General features: G+C 30.0%; 2 protein-coding genes, 1 long non-coding RNA gene and 2 pseudogenes across 3 annotated transcripts; 4 read left to right on the forward strand and 1 right to left on the reverse strand.

Moving 5' to 3' along the window:
* Window positions 1-1,182: 1,182 nt before the first annotated feature.
* On the forward strand, window positions 1,183-2,629 carry LOC110634876 (SNF1-related protein kinase regulatory subunit gamma-like PV42a; annotated as a pseudogene).
* Window positions 2,630-4,121: 1,492 nt separating this feature from the next.
* On the forward strand, window positions 4,122-5,513 carry LOC110634874 (uncharacterized). Its single transcript, XR_002491069.2, has 2 exons — window positions 4,122-4,872; window positions 5,032-5,513. It is a non-coding gene; the product is annotated as an uncharacterized LOC110634874 (long non-coding RNA).
* A 6,097-nt stretch (window positions 5,514-11,610) lies between these two features.
* On the forward strand, window positions 11,611-13,457 carry LOC110649624 (phosphatidylcholine:diacylglycerol cholinephosphotransferase 1). Its single transcript, XM_021804289.2, has 3 exons — window positions 11,611-12,311; window positions 12,640-12,777; window positions 12,871-13,457. The coding sequence occupies exons 1-3, from the start codon at window positions 11,922-11,924 to the stop codon at window positions 13,198-13,200; spliced, it is 858 nt and encodes a 285-aa protein (XP_021659981.2). The 5' UTR covers window positions 11,611-11,921; the 3' UTR covers window positions 13,201-13,457.
* Window positions 13,458-15,788: 2,331 nt separating this feature from the next.
* LOC110649625 (protein POST-ILLUMINATION CHLOROPHYLL FLUORESCENCE INCREASE, chloroplastic-like) lies at window positions 15,789-18,699 on the reverse strand (annotated as a pseudogene).
* A 496-nt stretch (window positions 18,700-19,195) lies between these two features.
* On the forward strand, window positions 19,196-21,982 carry LOC110649623 (palmitoyl-monogalactosyldiacylglycerol delta-7 desaturase, chloroplastic). The gene is made up of 5 exons (XM_058148872.1): window positions 19,196-19,759; window positions 19,848-19,988; window positions 20,073-20,213; window positions 21,388-21,494; window positions 21,591-21,982. The coding sequence occupies exons 1-5, from the start codon at window positions 19,196-19,198 to the stop codon at window positions 21,787-21,789; spliced, it is 1,152 nt and encodes a 383-aa protein (XP_058004855.1). The 3' UTR covers window positions 21,790-21,982.
* Window positions 21,983-23,691: the final 1,709 nt, after the last annotated feature.

Consider the following 23,691-nt stretch of genomic DNA (forward strand, 5'->3'; position numbering starts at 1 on the left):
TGGCCAGAAAATGAAATTTACACAATTGCGTGATTAGGGCACTAATTGTATATCTTTTTCCGTGGAGAGGAACATTATTGTGATTATTTTGTGCGACTGGTGGATGAAACTCAGGGTTGTTGTTGAGAGTTAATTTCAGGGATTTAATGGTACATTTAGGGCTGTAAAACAATCCCTCCAAATCTTTCAATTCGAATAAATTGAACTAAATTAAATCAAAGTATATTAATTGCTTGCTTGTTTCGGTTTATGATTTTAACAAACTAAAAATTTTAGTTTGTTTTAATATTGTTTTTTTTTTTTACATAAGATAAATACGCACATAGATTCAAATCAAAGTATATAAAATTTTATTTAATTTTAATAAAATAAAATTAAATATTACATATATAATAATTATTATGTGATTGTGAGAGATAGATGCATGTACGTACTGAATTCTTAGGCTAAGTCTACCCTTAACCAAGGCGTGCAATAATACCACTTGGCAAAACCCACTTCAGCCATTCAATGATACACTTCTTATCTCAGTGACATGTACTTCTACATATAACCTTATATTCCAATTTCCTAGCACAACAAGCTCCATGGTCTTTCATGCATTTTGCTTCCCTTCGATATTAAAACTTCAAAATAAGAATGAGCACTATTTAATTTAAATTAAATAAATGGAATTGAGTTGTTTTAATTCAATAATTTGATTTAATTTTTAAGATAATTCAGTTCGGTTCTGTTTGCATTTTAAGAATTTTAGTTATTTCAGTTTGATTCGATTTTGAAGAGAAAAAAATCAGTTGAACCGAATCAAACCGAATTACGTTATTGATTTTTAAATTGATTTATTTTTATAGAAAATTTATGAATTATAAGTAATTATATATATAAATTATTTAATTTCATTGATTAATGATTATTAGGTTCAAACTAAGGTCAAAATCAGACCAAATAATTTGACAATTAAGTCTAAATTAAAAAATCTATCCAAACTCAAAAATTGATCGGTTCAAACTAAACCGAACTGATATAGAGCGGTTCAATTTCAGTTCTGTTTTTCATTCATTTCGATTCGGTTTGATTTCTAAAATTTAGTAATTTGATTAATTCAGTTTTAATGATTTAGTTCGGTTCGATTTGATTTCAATCAAATAATCAGCCCTACTTCAAAATATAATATCAAGCAACATGCAAGAATTGAAATTGGGCCTCAACACCTCGTATCCCGCCCCCACCGCTGCTGCTGCGACCAAGACGTCCGCCGCTGAAAATGAAAGGCTGAGAGATAAGAAAGTGAGAGACCTAATGGTTGACAAGAGAAGACTCGTTGAGGTTCCCTATACAGCCTCCCTGGCGCACACGATGAATACACTGGTCGCCAACCAAGTGGTGGCGGTGCCGGTGGCTGCCCCTCCTGGGCAATGGATTGGCGCCGGAGGATCCATGATCATGGAGTCGGATAAACAGACGGGGGTGGTACGGAAGCACTATATAGTAATTGTTACCATGCTCGATATCTTGGCACATATTGCCGGTGATGATCAGATGAACGGTGGTAATGATGATCCATCTGATCTTGATAAGAATATGTCGGTCCCCGTTTCTTCGATCATAGGGCAGTGCCTCGAGGGCCTCAGTTTGTGGACTCTGAACCCAAACACCAGGTGAATAATTTTGTCCCATATGAAGGAACAAAAATAATTATATGGGACAAAAATATTTATAATTAGATAGTAAAAATTGAATTTCTTATATTGTAATGAACTTGCAGTGTCGTAGATTGTATGGAAGTATTGAGCAAAGGAATCCACCTAGCATTGGTGCCACTTAACAGCCTGATGGAGAACATCTCAGGTGTAGAGTTGGTGGAATCTGGCCCGATCTATCGGATGCTTACCCAAATGGACATGCTTAAGTTCTTGAAGGAAAATACCTCTCAACTTCATGACATCATATCTCGCAGTGTGAGGGAAATAGGTGCAATAAATGAGAATGTTTATGCCATTACTGGTGGAACCAAAGTTAATGACGCCATCAAGTGCGTAAGGGCTACCATGTTGAATGCTGTTCCTATAGTTGTGGCGTCCAATTCCCTTGAAGAAGATTCCAAACAGATCATAAATGTACCTGATATTGATCCACATATCTTCGTTTACATTTAAGATCTTCATCGGTAAATTCTGATGACTCTCACTGTGCAGGGCAAAGGCAAGAAGCTTATGGGGACATTCTCTGCAACAGATTTGAGGGGGTGTCATTTATCAGCATTACAGACGTGGTTGCCCCTGAGTGCTCTAGAATTCACCGAAAAGGTTTCAACTTCCCCAATATAAGTATCAGTGAATGCATCAAATGTTCCAGAGAGGGAAATCGCAAGTTGCCATGATGAGTCTCCTTTGGCAGAAGTGATGGACAAGGCTGTTATGAAACATGTGCACCGAGTTTGGGTGGTGGATGAAGAGGGTTTTCTTGTAGGACTTGTTTCTCTGACGGACATGATCAGAGTGATAAGGTCATCACTAATGTCGGATTCCCCTGTAGTTTAATGCGTATATATGTATACATAGAGCTGCGTTTTGCTGTGCTTGTGTTTACAGTTTTTTAATCAATATACAGTTCAGTCAAGTTACATTTAGACTTCTATTAAAATTATTTTTATAATTTTTTTGAAATTATAATTTTAATTAGCCTTAAATTAAAATTTCTCTAATTAAGTTCACATACTTACATTATCAATAATTTATATTTTAAAAATTTAATAATTTTATAAAATATTTAAATAGAATACTTAAAAAATTTTATAAATATTATTATAAAGGATATATTTTATATTTAATTAATCATTTATATAAAAAAATGATCAGATAAATATTCAAACTCGATGGAATTGAATGCCCACAAACATTGCGATCCCTCATTATAATCAATAGCATCTACTTTATAAAATATGCAGTGTTAGATTAGAAAGATCAATCAGCCAAGCTCATCTCAATGTCTCAATAGTTTTAAACTATGATCTCAAGTTTTATTTTCATGCTTTTCCACCACAAAATAATAATAATAACAATAATAACAACGTAACGTATAGAATGCTCTATGAAAAAGAATAAGATATATAATATATAAATCAAAATTTCTAAGATTTATAGGGCACAAATTGAAATTCATTATGTGCTTCAAATTTTATTATTAACCCTAATTTTATAGGTTTATATATGAGTATGTGGTCATTTACACATTAAACATAAAATAAAATAAAATAACATTTTTTGCTAATTAGTATTTTACATATTCTTTTATACTCAATAGGGCTTAATTGATATATATATATATATATATATATATATATATATAAAATAAATCTTTACAGGATATAATTTCATATTTTAATAAATATATATAGAGTAATTCTAATTTACACTCAAATGTACAAACTCAACTAATTATCACTTTAATTAAATTTATATAAGTCTCATATAAACATATATAGATATAATTTTTTATTAATTGGGTGTTTGTACACTTAGATATAGATAAAAAATTCTTATTATTTACACTCAAATGCACAAATTCAACTAATTACTAATTATCATTTTAATTAAATTTATATAAGTCTCATATAAATATTCATAGATATAATTTTGTATTGATTGGGTGTTTGTACACTTAGATATAGATAAAAAGTTCTTGTTAAACTTTAAGATATTTGTGAGTTATGTTTCACTTTCCTTTCCCGATAAGAAAAGGAATATATATATATATATATATATATATATATATATATATTTGTTCTTTCAAAGGATACTAACTTAGACTATTGAATAATGAATCCATCTAAGGTACCCTCTACTCCACTCACTATGGAATGGGTTAGATGGAAGTGTTTAGGGAAAGGGTCTTATGGCTCAGTGTTCTTGGCCTTGCCAACCACCCCTGTTTTGCTACTGCTTGCTATAAAGTCTGCCGAAATAAAGAATTCTCTCTCTCGAAAAAGAGAGGAGGATCCTACTTGCACTTTTTTGGTTCTGAAGGGATTGTCAGATGTTATGGAGCCTGTTTGAGTCATGAGTTTAATATGACAATCTATAATTGACTATTGGAGTTTGCTTCTTGAGGTTGTCTTGCAGACTTGATAAAAAATTTATGGAGGGAAAATACCTGAGTGTGATGTGAGGCAATACACTTGGATGATTCTTAAAGGATTATCTTGCATACACAAAAATGGATATGTTCACTGTGATTTAAGCCTGAAAATATCCTAGATTCTCCTTCTCATGAAAGATTGAGTCGGCTAAAGATTGCAGATTTGGGCCTGGCAAAGGAACTTGGAGAATACGATTCAAGAAAATTCTATACTTTTCGAGGAACTGCCTTGTACACGTCTCCTGAATCTGTAGGGCTTGCTAAGATATCATCGGCTTTGGATATTTGGTCTCTAGGTTGCGTTGTGATTGAGATGATCACAAGAGAGCCACCATGTAAAGAATTGGGCATACAATATTTAATAATTCGTTTGGCTTTTGAGAATAGATCGCCCGAGATACCTGAAAGTGTGTCAAAGAAAGGGAAGGATTTCCTAAACATGTGTTTCATGAGACCCCATTGTGAGAGGTGGATAGCTGACATGCTCTTGAATCATCCTTTTATTGTCGAAGATGAGCTCACTTCACCAGTTGATCATCCTTTAAAAGAACTCCCACAAACAAGCCCGAGTATATTATCTTCATCGTCCTATGATTCACCTGGGTAAGGCCTTTTTTCTTCTGCAGATAGACCGCTGAATTTAGATTCTACACATAGGCGGCAGAACTTTGGTCCTATAGGAAGGGGTTGCATGGAAAGGAAAAAGAATATATGCATTTCTGCTGCAAAATGAAGGTAAATTGTTCTTTAAAATTCATAACCAGCCATCCATGACAAGTATGTTTGATACTTATGTTTCCTATAATTACTTTTTTTCAGTGCACAATGTATTTAGTTGGATTTTTTTAGCTGTGTTCTGTCTAGGTACTGAAAGCTTAAACCTCTGATTCACAGATGGTTCTCTCACAATTACTTAAATTTGCGAAACCAAAGTGTGGGGAGAAGTCATTACAGGACTTTATATTTGGCTGTTGCAACGAAGGTTATCAATTTATTAGCTTTGGAGGCAGTGAAACCAAGATGAGATGAAGGCTTCTGTCAACTGGCTGTTAGAAAGCTCTGCAGTTGAGTCATAAACTTCTTAATGAAGGACTGAGATGTTACTGTTTTAAACTAATCAATATTTTAGTTAATGCAAAGGCAACCCAAGCTGAGTAGAGGAGTTGATATTTATGGTGCCTTGGGTTTCAAGGGATTAGCGTGAGGAGCTGAGTTCTGATTTCATCTACAGTTGTTTTGTGTCTGTGAACTAAAAACTTGGTCTACAGTTGAAAGTTTGTTGGTCCAGAGTCTTGTTTAGATTTTCCTGCAGTGGCATGTGTGACAGAATGTACATTGACTTATTCATTCTGCTACAATTATACATTTATTCTAAACTGTGGTTGGTTTTGACATGATCTTTAGCTGTTAATTAATAATGTAATTTTCTTTGCTTCTCAAAAAATTTCTTTCATGAAGGTTTTGGTATGAGTAAATAATAGTGTCAGTTCTCGCAACAAACCCAAGAAATATATTAAGCCTAAAATTTTTTTCTTTAAAAAAAATGGAAAAAGAAAAGGGATCAAACGCTAAAGGGATACCATGTGAGCTAGACCATGGATTGAACGTCCTGGGGCATCAAAGGAGCAGGCAAAGCTGCAATCTTGTTCTTAGTAGGCAAAGAAGGTAAAGAATTAGGTACAGTTCCTGCAGCTTGGAGCCCCATGAATACCCAGAAAATAGTTGAACCAAATAACCTGTCTATGCAATTACCATCCATTAACACAGAATGTTTTTGGGTTTTCTTTACATTTCTTTTCCTTTTCTGGTGAAAAATATAAAGCGAAATCAAGGAATAATAATCAAACTGAGGATGGACTACTTCAATTTATACAGCTACATTGGAACTAATGGATGGAAATATGTTTTTTTTGTATTAGTTTTTTGAACTAATGGATGGAAATAGTTTTTTTTTTTTTTTTCACCCCTTTTTAGTCAAAATTAATGTGAGGCAATAAGCGAATTGGCATGCAATTTAATGCAAATAAAATGGTAAGGGTCAGATGTTTTTTAATATTTGATATAATTGAATCTATTAGTATGAGTTTGGTCAATATATAATTAAGTTTAGAATGAATTTAAGTTTAGTAATTAATACTTATATTAAATTTAAATTTTATATATGGAGTATTCTTTACATCAACTTTTTATAAAAGTAATTAATTAAATATAAAATATATATTTTTATAATAAATATTTATAAATTTTTTATATTGTATTTTAAATAAAATTTAAATATTTTATAAATTATTTAAAATATAAATTATTAATAAAAATATTTAAACATGTTCAAGTATTATTTAACTAATAATAATAATAATAACAATTATTAGATTTGAAATAAGTTTTGATAATTTAAAATGAAACCAAATTTGAAATGAATTTAAATATTAAAAATTATTAATTATGTTTGGATAAAATGATTTTTGCATATAGCTTATTTGTTGAGATTCTTAATTGCAAGGATAAAATCATATGGCCTTAAAATTTTCCTTCCGCACATTGTATTGGGGAACATGTCGGTGACTATTAATAATTTTAATTTATATTTTTTAATTTTAATATAAAAAAATAATATAATATTTCAAAAATTTTATTAATTATTTTATATTTTATTATTATTATTTTTATCTTCAAACTTCTTAATAAAAATTTTATAATAAAAACAAATTAAAATCTATCTATATATTATGTATTATATAGATATAAATATATTTAATAAGTAAAATTTATAAATATATATAATTAATATATGTTAATATATTATAACTTATCTTATAATAATAACTATTTTTATATTAAGAGGATAATTATTAAATAATTTATAGCTTACATATAAAATAGAATACTACATGATAATACCATAAAAGAGAATGTTACATGACAATATTATGAACACGTATAAACCCCTCTCTCTCTCATATATATATATATATATATATATATATATATATATATGAGAGAGAGAGAGAGAGAGAGAAAGGTAAATTCCTTAATGCCCATGTTGAAACATGATATGATATATAATTTGTGGCTGCCCTAATCACGTGTCTCTCTCCCTCTATATTGTAACATCCTGAATTTTTAAATAAAAATTATATTCTAACTTATGGTGTTGTGAGTTTTGCATAAGTATTTTCATTTCGAAGAAATTTCATTGACTATCGGGATTGAATTTTCCGGCCAGACACATAGGCTATTGGACTCACTTTAGAAGTGAGTCAATATTATAGTGCTTTCCACTATTTTCAGGTGCCCCGGACGAGTTTCAGGTGTCAGAATTGGCATAAGTAAATTCAAACTCCAAATACCCCGTTTTACCTAAGGTTGAGTTTAGAATAAAATTTGTAAAATATTTGTGGATAGCTATAAAATTATGATTGCAATTGTATTAGTATAATAACATTGTTAAGGATTGCGGGGCATGATTATAAAATTTTCGGTGTTAATTTGAATAGTTTTTACAAAATATTAGTTTTAAGCTTAATAGCTAAATAATGTAAAAATATGTGAGTTTTGGCTGTTGTGGTAGGCTCAGGAGGGGCATTATGATGTTGTTCTGTTGTAGGCCTAAGGCCTTTGAATTATAAAGTATTGTTTGAGCTGTTTTGCAGTTTGAATAGGTCTTAGGTACAGAGAAAATTTTACTGAATTTTTGGCATAAATTAAAAATGTCTTTTAACTCTTTAAGTCCTTATTTTCCTTTAATAATGATAAATTCATGAATATAATTATTTAAATGATCCAAGTCAACCCTCCTCCTTTTTCCAGCAGCCTCAGTGATCTTCAATTAATCCGTGAGTAGATATTAATTTTATTTATAATTTCAATATTAATAATTTATATTCAAGGCATGCTCATGCATTCACATATTTGTATGTATATATTTAGTTAAACACCAAGCACGCTCTTTTGTTGCATACTTTATTGAACTTGTTTGTGGATGTCACCTTAAAGTAATTTGAAACTGTGTGCGTGTGTTGGTGTGTGCATGGTATAGATGTGGACTTGGGTAGGACTGGTAGTCGCCGTTGGAGTTTGACTCGCTGGGACCCGATCCTTATATATGGATAAGTTGTGGTGAATACGGCTTTGAGTAGATCTCGTTGACCTCCACACTTGGATTATTAAGAGAAAGTCCGACTTGAGTTGACCTCGCTGGCAAGTATTGGAATTAAGAAAGCTGTATAGGGAATCAGCTCCCATATATATTTATTGATGTGACACGGGAGTGTGTGAGTGTTCCAAATTATCTTTTGTGTAAATATTATTTGAATTATTTGGAACTATGTGAATATATTGCATTTCATATATAGAAATGCATTAGACTTAAATAGTTATAGAAATTATATTTAAAATTAATATCTTACTTTATGAGTCGAATGTTTATTCTTGTTCAACTATTTTTTCCTCAGATGACAGGTGGATTTATTGAAAATAACCTGCTCTCTTTTCTCGCAAGTTAAATCAGAAAAGTTTAGTTTTACTTTTATTATCTTTCGTTTAATTTTAGAACTTCGCATATACCAGTTGATGTATTATTTTTTATATATGGTTATAATAACTTAGTTTTTCTGGAGTTGTAAACTTAATTATGGGAGATTACTCGAGTGTATATGATATTTATTTATGTGAATGGAAGGAGCTGAACTCCCAAATATATATTTATCCATTTTGAGGATTGTGAGGGTGAGCTGAGCTCCCTATAATATTGATATTATGTGTTACAAGTCGGGCGAATTAGCACTCCTCATTTGATAGTTCAAATTATGGTTAGACTCTATCTGTTTGTTTTCTTAAAATTAAAACTTTATGTTTGGGTTTGAAATAACTCGACTTATAGGAGTTTCGGAAGCTTTATGCTGACTCAAATTTTAGTGCCGGTCTGGCCTAGAAATCAGGTTGTGACATATGTAATTGTGGATTATTAATTTTTTTTATGTTGTTTATATTGTATGGATACGGATTTATTCTTTTCATATTTATTTATAAAATTTGACATAAAATGAAAAAAAAAAAAAAATCCTTGGAGTGACTGGCCTAGCATTAACTTATCTCAACAAATAGTCTAACCACCGAATTAATCATGTCTTAACGACCACCGACAATCATAATGATATTGTTGATGTTTTTATGCCATTATTTTAAATGTGTAATTGTTATAAATTTAATTTTATATGAAAATAAATTTAATAATTATTAGATTAAATGTTTATGTATAATTCTATTTATTTATATATTTATTATAAATGTTGTAAGTAATTATAATTAAATTTTAATATAAATATTTAATATAATAATTATTAAACTTATTTTCCAATAACATTAATAAATATTACACATAGAAAATAATTCTTTTTATATAAAATTATTAATAAAATGATTAAAATATATTACACTTAACCAAATTCATCAAATTTCACAATGCCGATTTATTTGTTAACGGGGCATCTAATATAAGCTTAATTTAATATAAAAATAAATTTAATAATTATTAAATTAAATATTTATATCAAAATTTATACAAATTTAATTAAAAAATATATAATAAATATATTAATTTAAATATAAATATTTAATTTAATAATTATTAAATTTATTCTCATACAATCGTATCCTTTATAATTTGATTGTAATATGTAATGCATCTTGAAAGGGCATAATTATATAAACATGTATAAAATTTGACACAATTATTAAGGTTATATATATATATATATATATATATATATATATATATATATATATATATATATATATAACTCATGTTTATATAATGTTATGTATGATATAATGTTACGTGGTACTGTAAAATATATATGATTATCATGTAACGTTTTGAAATTTTCTTTTTAATTATTATATTATGTATATGTAATAATTATTTTAATATTTATTTAATATTCGGAATATTGTTTATATATATAGGATTGAGCCAAATTCAAACGGCTTGCTTTTCAAAAAAGAATTCCTCATACGGGTCTCGTAAATCTGGATAAAGCTGCTGAGTTGGTCTTGGATAATTAGTGACTAAGCTACACCTTGATTAGTGCTCTTAAATTAATAATGCTGCATATTAGTAATATGGAGAACTATCAATAAAATATAATAATAAGCTTAGTCCGTCTTGGTCTAATGATATAAAATGTATATTATTCACTTAATAAATTTGGAGCTTCCATTCTCTTAATTTTTCTTTTATATGTATTTATATATATGAAAATTTTATGTGTATGTGACAAATTATATATATATTGTTTTTAGTGAAATTTTACCTTATAAAAATTATAAATTTTATTTTTTTAAGAAAAATTACTTATATAAGTTTTTTTAAGAAAACTAAATTTCATAATATTTATATTTCTAATAATTAATTAATAAGTATTTATCTCATTAAATTTTATAATAAATATTTTAATAATAATTTAATATTTTTATTTAAATAAGTTCTTTAATTTTAAATATTATAAGTCTTCATATCAAATTTTATGTACACCAATAGATAATTTTTTCGTGTTTTTTAATTTTAACCTATTTTAAGAGAAATTCTCAATAAATATAAAAAATATATATATATTTTTTATAAATTATTATTGGCCTGTCAAAATAAAATTTTCATTGATAAAAAAGAAAATTTAGCAAAGCACACTCAATGGCAGATCTTCATGGGACTAGAGAGGGCAATGGCCCCCAACCCCATGCCACATCCTTTTAAACTTTTTTATTTAAAATTATTTTTGAAATATAAATATTTATACAAATATAAAAATTTATTTATTTGAAATTATATATAAATTCAACTATTGAGTATTTTTTTTATTATCTCATATTAGTTTAGTTAATAAATATTTTTTATTCATTAATTATTGTCAATTTAAAATAAAAATGTTAAATTCTATTTTTTTACTTTATTTTAAAATGTGTTTTATTAATTTTTTAGTAATTTGTAAATATAAAAAGTAAATTAATAACTTGATAATTTCATCATTTTTCTCAGGTGTAAATAATAATTTAAAATGAAAATATTTTTACATAATATATTTTAAAAATATATAAATATACAATATTTTTTTTATTACAAGTGAATATAAATAATCAATGAACTATTTTTTAATTCTATCTCCTCCAAATATTTTTATGAAGCTTGCCATTCAACACACTCTTAAATTTTTTATTTCTTTTCTAGTGAAATTCATATAGTATTCACAAATATCTTCAAATTAAAGATTTAATTTAACTGTATTTAGAAAAATGTAAAATTTAGGCTTTTGATATTGCCAAGACTGAATTCTCTATTTATATAGAGATTTTCCTTGAATACTATTTTTCATAAATAAACTGCGTGTGTGCATATATATATATATATATATATATATATATATATATATATATATATATATATCCTGCTCATGCAAAATATACAATGGCCCCTGCCACAATTGTTGCGCTCCGCTGCTTTACATAATGAGGTGTGCATTTGCTTAAAACAGAGACACCATTTCGCAATTCAAAGCTTCAAACACCTAACCTTCCCAAGCTCCTACACGTACAAGGAGCACCTATCTTACCAGTATCACTTGTTCAAAACTTTTGCTCTTTTTCTTTGAAAACCATCAGACAAGATTACAAATTTCTCACTCACACTTTTTCTTTGTCAATTCCGCCTCTGTCTTCTCTTCCATCTTTTTACATATAATGCATACCCTTCTTTGCATGCTCCTCTCCATCTCCTCCCACTCTCAGCCATGAATTCCTCCCCCGCTGCCCCCGCCAACATCACCACTACTACAGTTTCCACCCTTTACAACCGCAAAAACATCAAGGTCACCCCCGTTAACGGCTTTGACATGGTCAAGAAGTTTGATAATAGTAATGGCGTACTCCATGTTGTTTATAGGTTTGACCCTTCCTTCTTGAAATGGACGGCGCAAGATGTGGTCCATGTAGCTAAACGTCATTGGGTACCGTGCCTTTTTGGACTTGGGTTGCTGTTTTTTATAGGCGTGGAATACACGCTTCGCATGGTTCCAGCTTCATCTCCGCCGTTTGACTTGGGGTTTGCTGCCACGCGCCTCCTCCACCGGTTGCTTTCCTCCTGGCCGGAACTCAACACTTTGCTCGCTGCTCTTAATACGGTATGCATATCTTATATTTGTATCTTTTTTTTTTTTTAATTTGGAAAAAGGGTATAGGTGCTGTAATTAATTATTCCATGAGTCAATTATATCATTGGTAGATAAGGATTTGATCTGAACTTCTATGTTTTCATCTGATGCTTTTGCACCAAAATTTGAGATATTGCATTTCACTGAAATCTTACATTTTCTTGCCATTTTTTAATGCGTAATTTTGATGTTTTTCAAAACTCCAAGTTTATTTTCTTGCTCCTGAAAAAAAAATTCAATCTTTTTCTTGTGGTCATTGCTTGTGGTTTCCAAATCTGAAAATTTCCCCATTATTTAGGTGTTTGTGGGTATGCAAACAGCATATATACTGTGGACATGGCTAATAGAGGGCAGGCCAAGAGCAACAATCTCTGCTCTGTTCTTGTTCACTTGCCGAGGGATTCTTGGCTACTCCACTCAGCTTCCAGTTCCTGAGGTTCTTGTCAAATTATTTTTCTGTCTCTTTGTTACCACTATAGAAAAATACAATTATTGATGGTATAGTGTTGTTGGGTTTTGATTAAAACAGGGATTTCTAGGCTCAGGAGTGGACTCCCCAGTAGGGAATGTGTCTTTCTTCCTCTTTTTCTCAGGCCACGTTGCTGGTTCTGTGATCTCATCGCTGGATATGAGAAGAATGGAGAGGTGGGAATTGGCATGGACATTTGATGTGCTTAATGTTCTGCAATCTGTAAGGCTGCTTGGCACTAGGGGTCACTATACCATTGATTTAGCTGCTGGTGTGGGTGCTGGTTTTCTATTTGATTCACTTGCTGGTAAATATGTAGAGTGCAAGAGAAAGAAGGCCATTACTTATAAACATAATTTTGAAAGATCAAGAGACTTGTATAAAGAATAGAAGGGCTTACATGGTTTAGTCTCTGCTCTTTCTTTCTTTCCAAGTTCTGGTTAGTTACTCTTTATGATGATTGATGGGGTATAATCCAAAGAAGAAGGAACCAGAAAGAATCATTAGAATCAAAATTAAGGTTGGATAGTTATGGCAGTTGGTGGTGGCCGTGGAAGATGGGAACTTTGGAGACAAGTAACCATGAACCATGTGGTGGGTTGGTACCTGTCTTAAGTGCACTTACCTGAATGAACACTGTTAAACGAGGGGAAATGACCGTACAGGGTGAATTGGAAACTAAAATTACTAAAAACGGGTGTGATGCGTAAAATTTATCAGAGAGGGGTGAGAAAAGTCAAAGAGTTAAAATCTTTATTTTAAAAATATCGTTTCAAAACAAAATATTAAAACCATTAAAAATTTTTTTAATATTAAATTTCTACCAAAAATTTTTTCTTAAAATATTAGTGTGAAAACGCTACTATAAGTAGCGTTTTCAAAAAAATTTTTTTAAATATAATAGTTTTATAAATTTAAAATATTAAAGTGTAAAATTATAATTGTATTAAATTAACAAAAAATATGTAGTATAATTTTTATTAAAGTGTAAATAATTATTTTTATACATTTAAGGAAATTAAATGTTAAATGTAAAAGGGTATTGTGTAATTTCAAATTATTATAAATTTTATGTGAAAAAAAGAAAAAAATATATACTATAATTTTTTTAAAAAATATGTTAGTTTTATAAAATAACAATATTATTTGAACTAAATTTTTTGAATAAAAATTTAAATTATAATTATTAAAAGAATAATTAATTTGGACGGAATCTTTTAATAATCAATGGGAATTTAAATTAAGACCAAATTATTGAAAGATTCCGTCCAAATTAATTATTCTTTTAATAATTACAATTTAAATTTTTATTCAAAAAATTTAGTTCAAATAATATTGTTATTTTATAAAATTAACATATTTTTTAAAAAAATTATAGTATATATTTTTTTCTTTTTTTCACATAAAATTTATAGTAATTTGAAATTACACAATACCCTTTTACATTTAACATTTAATTTCCTTAAATGTATAAAAATAATTATTTACACTTTAATAAAAATTATACTACATATTTTTTGTTAATTTAATACAATTATAATTTTACACTTTAATATTTTAAATTTATAAAACTATTATATTTAAAAAATTTTTGAAAACGCTACTTATAGTAGCGTTTTCACACTTTAATATTTTAATAAAAAATTTTTAATATTAAAAAAATTTTTGAAATGGTTTAGAAAATTGTGCCATAGACCATATTTTGTTTTGAAACGCTATTTTTAACAGTGTTTTGGACATTAAAACGCTACTAACAATAGCGTTTTTAACTCTCTGACTTTTCTCACACCTCTCTGGTAAATTTTACGCATCACACCTATTTTTAGTAATTTTAGTTTTCAATTCACCCTTGTACCGTCATTTCCCCTCTGAAAGAAAGTTGATGAATGGAAAATGCTTTGATGTTGGATGGTGATGGCCAATAAAATTTTTTTTTTTCCCTCTTACTTTTGTTAAGGATAAATTACAATTTAGTTGTTAAATGAAAGAAAGTTGGTAAATGGAAAATGCTTTGATATTGGATGGTGATGGCCAATATAAATTTTTTTTTTCCCTCCTACTTTTGATAAGAATAAATTACAATTTATTCCGTCAAATTTGACAAATTTATAATTTATTTTTATATTTTTAAAATTAAATAATTTAATTTTTAATATTTGATAAAATCTGCAACTAAATTTACATATTTAAAAATTCAATTAAGTTATCGTAAATTATATAAAAATACTAAAAAACCCTTAACTCTATTTTTAATCTACAAATATTTTAATCTCTAAAAAATTATTTTATTGATAATTTAATCTCTGAAATTTAATTAAACTTACAAATTAGTTATTATAACTTTAAAACCAAACAATTTAATCTAAAACAATTTGTTTACATATTTATTTGTTTTTATATATACAATATAATATAATATATAAAAATATTATAAATTGATATATATATATATATAATTATTTATATATTGTTAAAATAAAAATGACATAAATATAATTTACAAAATTATATGGACTTATTTATAAATAATTATAGTATTTAAGGATCAATTTGTAAAATATATAAATAATTTTATATTTAATAAAATTTTTTAAGAATTTTAAAGTAATTAATTTATATTTTAATAATTTAAATTTTAAAATTTTTAATTTAATGAGACTCATATTTTAAAAATATATGAATTAAATTATTAATAAAATAAAATCAACTAAATTATTAATAAAATAAAACTTTATAATTAAATTGTTTTAAGATGTAAATAAAAATAAGGACATTTAATTTTTTTTCTAAAATTAACAAAATTTAATGCAAGGATGGTAAGTTTTAACTTAAGATATTAAATTATTTGATTTTAAAAATAAAAAATTAAATTATAAATTTTATTAAATCGCATGAACTAAATTGTACTTTACCATTTTGTTTATTGCGCAACCAAATTAATTCTTCTCCTCTGCAAGCGACTCAAGATTTGATTATTCGACTAGAAAAGGTTGGCAGAAAAGTCATGCCATTCTGTTCTTTTTCTTACGAGTAATCAAATACTGTGACAAATTCGTGTTAATGCAATGTATTGATAGTGAGTTTGACAGAAAGATGGAAATTGGGTATGGGCTGGTTAAACCTAATCCCCCAAGTCCGAATCAATTGGGCAGGACCCATCATCTACATTGGCAAGAGGGTAATACAAATGAGAGCTCGGATCCATGCATCCTGGAACTAGATCAAGACTGCAGCGATCATCCTGCAAATATTTTCCATTTGCATTTATAAAGCATGATTTGATACTAGAGTTTCAGGAAAAATGAAAATGAAGAAACTTAACAAATGGATGGACAGGTTACCGATCATAGCACATCTTGTGACAACAAATTTAGCGTCTGGAAATATTGCTCTTTCACATGCACCTTCTTTCCTTAACTCTTGCGCCAGGCCCTGCCATATGGGTACAAGTTTGAATAGTTTTTGTTAAAGCACTACTCAATTTAAAAACTCAGGCCTGCGGGTCTTCAAGCATCCCAAAACCAGTGTGAAGGAAAACTATGCTGACAAATTCGAAAAATCCATAATAGGATGCAAATGCAGTAATATTCTGGCCATCATAAACTCAAAAACTGATCACATTACCTTATTAAAGAATTCAATTGGTCTGTTTTGCCAAGCCTTGGGAATTTGGAACTGCAGCCTGTAAGGACCATCCCAATCTACTTCATTTGTAAATGAGACCATCAAGTTCACAGCTGCAACAGGATCAACAGTCAATAAAGGGATTCTAAATTCAAAGTATCAAAACATCCTATAAGTCAACAAATATTTGTCAGATTGCTACCAACCATGCTTAGGAATGCATATCTGGATGGTATATATTGGTGGATCAGCTTTGCCTCAAGCTTTCTTGAGCATTGCCCTTGGCTCACCACCATACATAATGGGCTGATTAAAACCTCCTGCAGGTATCTCAGCACGTCAAAGGATTGAATATTTTATTAAATTCCAGCAAAAACAAGGGCCACTCAATCGTGCCCTTCATAATGCCATACGTTAATTGGAGTCAAACTTGGAAGAGTATGTACCAAGACTCCTAAATTGTTGAATTTACATATAATTTTTTTAATAAAAATTTAACATAAGCATAGGGGAGGGATGATGGGCTAGAGAGATGAAACACAACGTATCAGAAATTACCATTAAAGGCAATACCAAAATCTTCATTTGGATCAAGTTTTGTGGCAGCTGGATTGTAGAAGAGCTTTAGCTTCTCGCCCTGATTATAAGTGCACTACCATTAGAAGACTCCTGACAGAGAAGAAGGGAATCCAGTGAGCTTGTACATTCAACTTACAGAAGCTAGAGGAAGACCATTCATGGTTTTCCAATATACAGGAGCTCTCCCGAGTTCAAACAAAGCCCAGCTAGGAAGTGCATATCTGCAAAGAATGGATAATTAGATTACTCCATGATTGCATTCAGCTTCTTAAAAGTAAAAGACAAAAAATGTCTGGACTAAAAGCTTCCAAAGCATCATAGTGACTAAGGAGCACGATAAAAACTCAGCATGCTGATCATGCTGAAATATCCATTCCAGAAAGGAGAATAGCATTACAAAAGAAAAGGCCTAACAGTTTGCAAACAGAACATTAAGGTTAGCATGCTTGTGATAAAGTGTGAAGTCATAACATGGAAGGAAGTTCAAATTCATACTCAGTAATTTCCTCCATTGAAGTTGTAGCAACAGCAGCTGCTGCAGTTACTTTCCTACTAATCTTGACTGTTCTGTTTTTTTTTGTCCAACTCATTGGTAGCGAAGCACCAATAATAGTACATGCTGCAATTTGAAAGATATTAAGTCCCATGCTTTTAAAATCTAATATATTTGTAAATTCCCTGTTTTTCATTTTCAAACTCATTCAGGAACCCGTACACAAATTTCGATGCAGATAGAACATGATAGAGCTTATATTGAATACATCCCATCATCAAAAGTAAATGCTTGAGTTTGGATGGCTCGCTACTTGTACTTAAAAATCAAACTCCTAGTTCCTAAATAGATGACAACATAACAGATTTATTAAGTTATTCATAATGCAGTTTGGAATGTAAATTAATATAGCACCCCAAAAGACAAAATCTTGAATAGTCTGCATATCCCAAATCTTGAATCTTTGAGTATATATTTGCCATTCAACAGCTGCAAAATCGTCTTTTTCAAAGCTAAATTGGAGGAAAGTCAACCTTTTTTGCTAGACCAACCAAGATTTTGTCAACAAAGTGAAGCCTTGTGACCTAACTAAGCTACATGAGCTCATCACAGAAATTTGTAAAATAAACTTGAAGCAGAAAACAGTAACGTACCACTTGCAACTTTACTCTTTGATCCTCAATTAAAAGTGGTCACTGTCAAATTCGTTAACTTCAATACCCCCTTTGGAACATCATTTCTGTAACTCCGGAATAGATTTTCAATTCCATTTGCTTTCTATGATGTTTGACAGAAGCAAAAGTAAGAAACAAGCTCAAGCACACGGATTCTTTCCTTAAACAAGTACAATACCCATTGGTTCTACCACCAAAACAAATTTAGGTCAGGGCGCGGGGGACCCCAGGCCTTCTCCCACAAACTAGCAACTATAATTTACTCTCAGTTTCATCATCAAATTCATAGGTTACATCGTCTACTTATCAAACAAAATCCAAAAACAGTTTGAAAATGAGGAAACAATCCAAGGAAAGTAATAAGGTACGTAGATGAAGACACTCACCAAGAGAGTTTGAGACCGATGGGTTTGCTTTGGTATTGCCAATTGACCTCATGGCAGAGAAAGTTTGCGTTGGCAATTTAAAGCGCGAAGCACTTGTCGATGCCATTATCACACCTTTAGTGATGTTTTTAACTAACACAGAGAGAGAGAGAGAGAGAGAGAGAGAGAGAGAGAGTAGCAGCTTAATTAATCTTCAGGGAAACTAAAACTAGGTTATAGCATGTGAATGAAAAGCGTCTGACATGAGCAATATAGGGAGAGGCAACCACAGGCTAAGAAATATCTTCACAAAGAAAAGAGACAGAGCACAAGATGATTATCTTCTAAGCCCAGAAAAAGAAAAATATCTGGATCCTATTTCACCTGCCCAAATTCGATATCTAATGACAACCCCTATGCCCCACAACGCCTCAACAACCTTATCTCTGTCTCTCTCTCTCTTTCCTAATTTGTATTTTTGAGATCACTCTCTTTCCTAATTACCTTCGCTATAAATTTGCATTTTTTCCTTCAACACCCACAGCATAAAGAGTAAAACTGTGAACTCTGCCCCGGCAACGAAAAAACCCATCAATATAAACCCCAAGAAAAACTCAATTCTATAAAAAAACAAAATCAATTTTCTTTCAATGGCTCTAGTCACCTCTCCATTAACCAATTTTAAGCCATACCCTTTTTTGCCTATTAGCCGGGCGAAAGCGTCTTACAAGAAAGCATCGTACATATCGTCTACAGTTCTGAATTCTGATCAGTGTAACCCTAAATCGTTTAAAACCATCTCCAAACGGAAAATATCAAGTCTTTTCGCTGTTTCAAACAAGAAAAGCCGCAATGGAGCTGTTCTGGCAATGGCGGATGGTTCAGTTTTTGAATCAGGACCAGAGCAAAAGAATCGTAGGAGAATTCTGTTATCAGACGTGGTGGTGACGAGAGGAAGGAGCGTGTTTTGGGGGAGGAAATGGAACTCACTGGATATAGGCACTGCTGGTGTTGTTTTATCAATGCATTTGCTTAGTTTGTTCGCTCCCTTTTATTTCAGCTGGAGTGCATTTTGGGTTGCTTTTGGACTCTATGTTGTTACAGGACTTTTGGGTATTACTCTTTCTTTTCATAGGAATCTTTCGCACAGGAGCTTCAAGCTTCCCAAATGGCTTGAGTACCTTTTTGCATATTGTGGTGTTCAAGCACTTCAGGTGATGATTTTTTATTCTGTGGTTCATTTCCAATGGTTTTGGTGATTGCTGTGCTAATGAACTTGTTGATTTAATTCGGTGGTTGCAGGGGAACCCCATTGATTGGGTTAGCACACATAGGTACCACCATCAGTTTTGTGATTCTGAGAGAGACCCTCATAGCCCCCTTGAAGGGTTTTGGTATAGTCATATGAGTTGGCTCTTTGATACCAATTCTGTTATTGAAAGGGTGTGTTCATATCTCTTCATCTCATATGTATGCAGTCATTATGAAATTATGTTATTACTGATTTTGTAATGGGAACGTTCGCAGTGTGGAGATCCAAGCAATGTTGGGGATTTGCAGAAGCAACCCTTCTACAAGTTCATCCAAAAAACATACATTCTTCATCCCATTGCCTTTGGAGTTCTGCTATATGCAGTAGGAGGATTTCCCTTCTTAGTCTGGGGGATGGTAAGAAATAGTCTACTTTTCCATTTTGGTTTTGATAAATGAACTTACATTTCTACCTTCGCATAATGGATTAATAATGACTAAAAAAGTTTTTTTCCTTTTTCTTCGTATAATGGTGCTTTACGAGTTGATATGGTGTCCGTGAAAATCATTTTGTCTATCCGAACCCCTCGATTAATATTCTTAAAATCTGAGTCATTCTCAAACCGGATTAAAATTTATTCTCAACTAACCGAACACATTTCAAACTCAATTATTATTACTTGAAAAATACATGAACTCGTTTAATTTTATATATTTAATTAATAATTTATATAAAAAATTATTTTTATTAATAATTTATATTTTAAAAATTTAATAATTTCATAAAATATTTCAATTTTATTTTATATAAAATAAAATATATAAAAATTTATAAATATTATTAAAAAATATATATTTTATATTTAATTAAATATTTATATAAATAGGTTCGGGTAACGGATACTCAACATATAAAATCTGAATCCGTTTCAAACTCGATTATACACTACTCAAACCCATCATATTAGGGTTCAGTTGAATTGAATACCCGCAAAAACCGGACCCTTTGCCATCCCTATTTACGAGTACGAACACGATCTAATTATGGTGTGTAGACAAGTGTATTTCAATTCCAATTTGAGGCCATTGCTTTAGGTGGTGGGTCTTCTCTTTTGAATCCACATGTACCATTCAACCTTGTGGCCACCCTTGCGCACCTTTTATGCAATTAGCTAGGAGTTTGTCAATATTAAGAGTAGAGCCACAAAAGTTGAAAAGCCTTATCCCGTGAATCTGGAAATTGGGCCTTGTTTAAGTCTTAACGAATTCATGTCTGTTCATATTCTCTAACAGCACATGGCTTGAAAGTGAATGTTTTAATCTCTATGGTAAAAATTGTTGAAGCCATGGTCTGGGTATAAACTCAAGGCAGAGAGTGCTTATAATTTTCACCCCTCCTAAAGGGTGGTAATTCTCGCTTGAACGTGGTCCATGGTGGATCAAGACTCTTGATGCACCATAGACCATGGTCCAGGGAAGTTTTCTTGTTTTCCGCTTCCCTTGAGGTGACTACACACTAATACATCACTCTTTTTCCTTTCTTTTTCTTTCGTTTGTTTGTTGGCTTGTTAATCGTTGAAAACCATTTCAGGGAGTGAGGATTATATGGGTTTTCCACATCACTTGGCTTGTAAATTCAGCTTGTCATGTGTGGGGAAAGCAATCATGGAAGACTGGTGATTTGTCCAGGAACAACTGGTATTAAAGCATGCTCTTTCACAAAATTTGATCACTCAATAAAGCTCAATTGATTTTAAAATTTTTCTAAAATTGTGAATCCAAAATGGCTTGCAGGTGGGTAGCGATGCTTGCATTTGGAGAGGGGTGGCACAACAATCACCATGCATTTGAATACTCAGCTAGACATGGCCTGGAATGGTGGCAGATTGACATGACTTGGTATGTTGTGAGGTTTCTTCAAGCTATAGGGTTGGCAACTGATGTAAAGCTACCATCTGAGATGCAAAAGCAAAGGCTGGCTTTCAACAATTGAAGCATACGGTCCATGTGTAACACCACTTCATGTTGGTGGACTTTCATGCTAGCTCTTTAGTCTTTTTTATAATAGCTCATGTTTACATGCGCATGTAACCATAGTGATGTATACCATACACAAAGTCAAATTTGTTCATTCATATTGCTTTCATTTTTTCATAGTACAGCGGTAAAATGAGGCATGTTTCACATTTGATAGGGGCAGGCAGGCTGCTTACTTTGCCTAATTTTAGCTTGTGGGCAAAACCCATATATGGCTGAGCCTTGGCCTCAGTGACTGAAACTCCCTACCTCCAGAGCCTTGCACATTTTCCTCGTGTTAAATCTACATGATTAGTCTAAGTTGGGCAAATTAAAAAAGTTAGAGAAAAACTTATTTAGACTTGATTCATCATAGATTTAAAATACAAATATATCGATATCACTTATTTTATAATTGAATTTTACTACATATATTGTATCTTAATTTTATGATGAATTTGCCTATTAAAATTTTCTCAGAGATATTGGTATTTGGTAGGCTACTTGTTAAGATCTTGGAACAGGGTGATTGAAAAAATAATAATAATAATAATAAAATGTGCAAGGGATCCTGCTTCGTTCGTTATTAATCTTGTGAAATGAATTTCCAAGCATAAAGAGAATGCAATGGTGTATTCTTCCACTAAAAAATTAGGCCTTTCCCGTCCGTTTAAGGTGTACAGGAACTCCCACAAGCAAATTTCTTGACTACTTAGGTGCCAACGTAGGATTAAATATGGAGGTGAGCCAACATTTAATTATTCATATAATTATTGTAATTAATAAAAATTTATAAATTTTATTTTTATTAAACAATAATTAATAGAAAACAATTATTATTTAATATTTATATTTTAACGAGCTAACTATTTGATCTATATTTTGAAAAATATATAATTTAGTTTGTGTATTTTACTTCTATTCAACTATTTAGTCACTTCATCAAATTCTCTATTAGTCAATATATGTCAAATTATTATTTAATCTCTCTATTTTAATTAAATTAATTAATTGATTCATATATTTGAAAAAAATACTACTATTTAGTCCCTCTCTTTTTAATGAAATTAATTCGTTAGTAAAAATATATTACTGAATGAAAATAAAAATTTTGTTATGCAATGATTAAATATGAATTTATATTTTTTTTTTATAATTGTTCAAATATTTTCATCCAATTTCTTGAGTTTCATTTTTGTGCTTTCTCTATTAAAAAAAAAATTTCTAAATTATTACCTTGATTACTTGGAGATATAGCAGCATTGATTAACTTTTTTTACGTGCATAGCTTTCACCAATTTCTCTCAAAGATGAAAATTGGAGAGAATAAGGGGGGAAATGGGCGTGAGAAATATGGAAAAAGAAAAATAAGAGAGGATAAGAGAGAAATAAAAGAAAGAGAGTCAAGAGAATTCAGGTATAAAAAAATAATATAATAACTAAAAACTTAACAAAACCAAATTTTATATACTAAATAGTGTATTTTTTAAAATATAAAGACTAATTAATTAGTTTTATTAAAATAAATGGACTAAATAGTAATTTAATTAACATTAAATCTTTGACTAATGAAAAATTTAAGGAGAGACTAATAGTATATTTTTTAAAATATAATGACCAATTAATTATATTAAAATATATAGAATAAATAATAATTTTTCTTATTTTATATTTATTTTTTTTATAAATCATATATTTTATTAATTACAAATATTTAGAAAAAAACATAATAAATAAGATTCATATTACACCAAAGTCAATAGATTAATTTATTTTTAAAATTTTTATCTTAATTATAATTTTCGTGGCATTAGAATTTTTAATATTTTAGAATTAAAAATGCATTTTATTATTATATTAAAAAAATAAATAGTGTAAT

The sequence above is a fragment of the Hevea brasiliensis genome, chromosome 1 (assembly GCF_030052815.1).
Source record: "Hevea brasiliensis isolate MT/VB/25A 57/8 chromosome 1, ASM3005281v1, whole genome shotgun sequence".
In the NCBI taxonomy this organism is placed as follows: Eukaryota; Viridiplantae; Streptophyta; class Magnoliopsida; order Malpighiales; family Euphorbiaceae; genus Hevea; species Hevea brasiliensis.

What these genes read in the sequence shown, in the direction of transcription:
- LOC110649624 (XM_021804289.2), top strand. Translation starts at nt 11,922, where the DNA reads ATGAATTCCTCCCCCGCTGCCCCCGCCAACATCACCACTACTACAGTT. An exon ending in TGCTCGCTGCTCTTAATACG is followed by an intron (nt 12,312 to 12,639) that starts GTATGCATATCT and finishes CCCATTATTTAG; the next exon opens with GTGTTTGTGGGTATGCAAAC. An exon ending in CTCAGCTTCCAGTTCCTGAG is followed by an intron (nt 12,778 to 12,870) that starts GTTCTTGTCAAA and finishes TGATTAAAACAG; the next exon opens with GGATTTCTAGGCTCAGGAGT.
- LOC110649623 (XM_058148872.1), top strand. Translation starts at nt 19,196, where the DNA reads ATGGCTCTAGTCACCTCTCCATTAACCAATTTTAAGCCATACCCTTTT. An exon ending in GTGGTGTTCAAGCACTTCAG is followed by an intron (nt 19,760 to 19,847) that starts GTGATGATTTTT and finishes CGGTGGTTGCAG; the next exon opens with GGGAACCCCATTGATTGGGT. An exon ending in CCAATTCTGTTATTGAAAGG is followed by an intron (nt 19,989 to 20,072) that starts GTGTGTTCATAT and finishes GAACGTTCGCAG; the next exon opens with TGTGGAGATCCAAGCAATGT.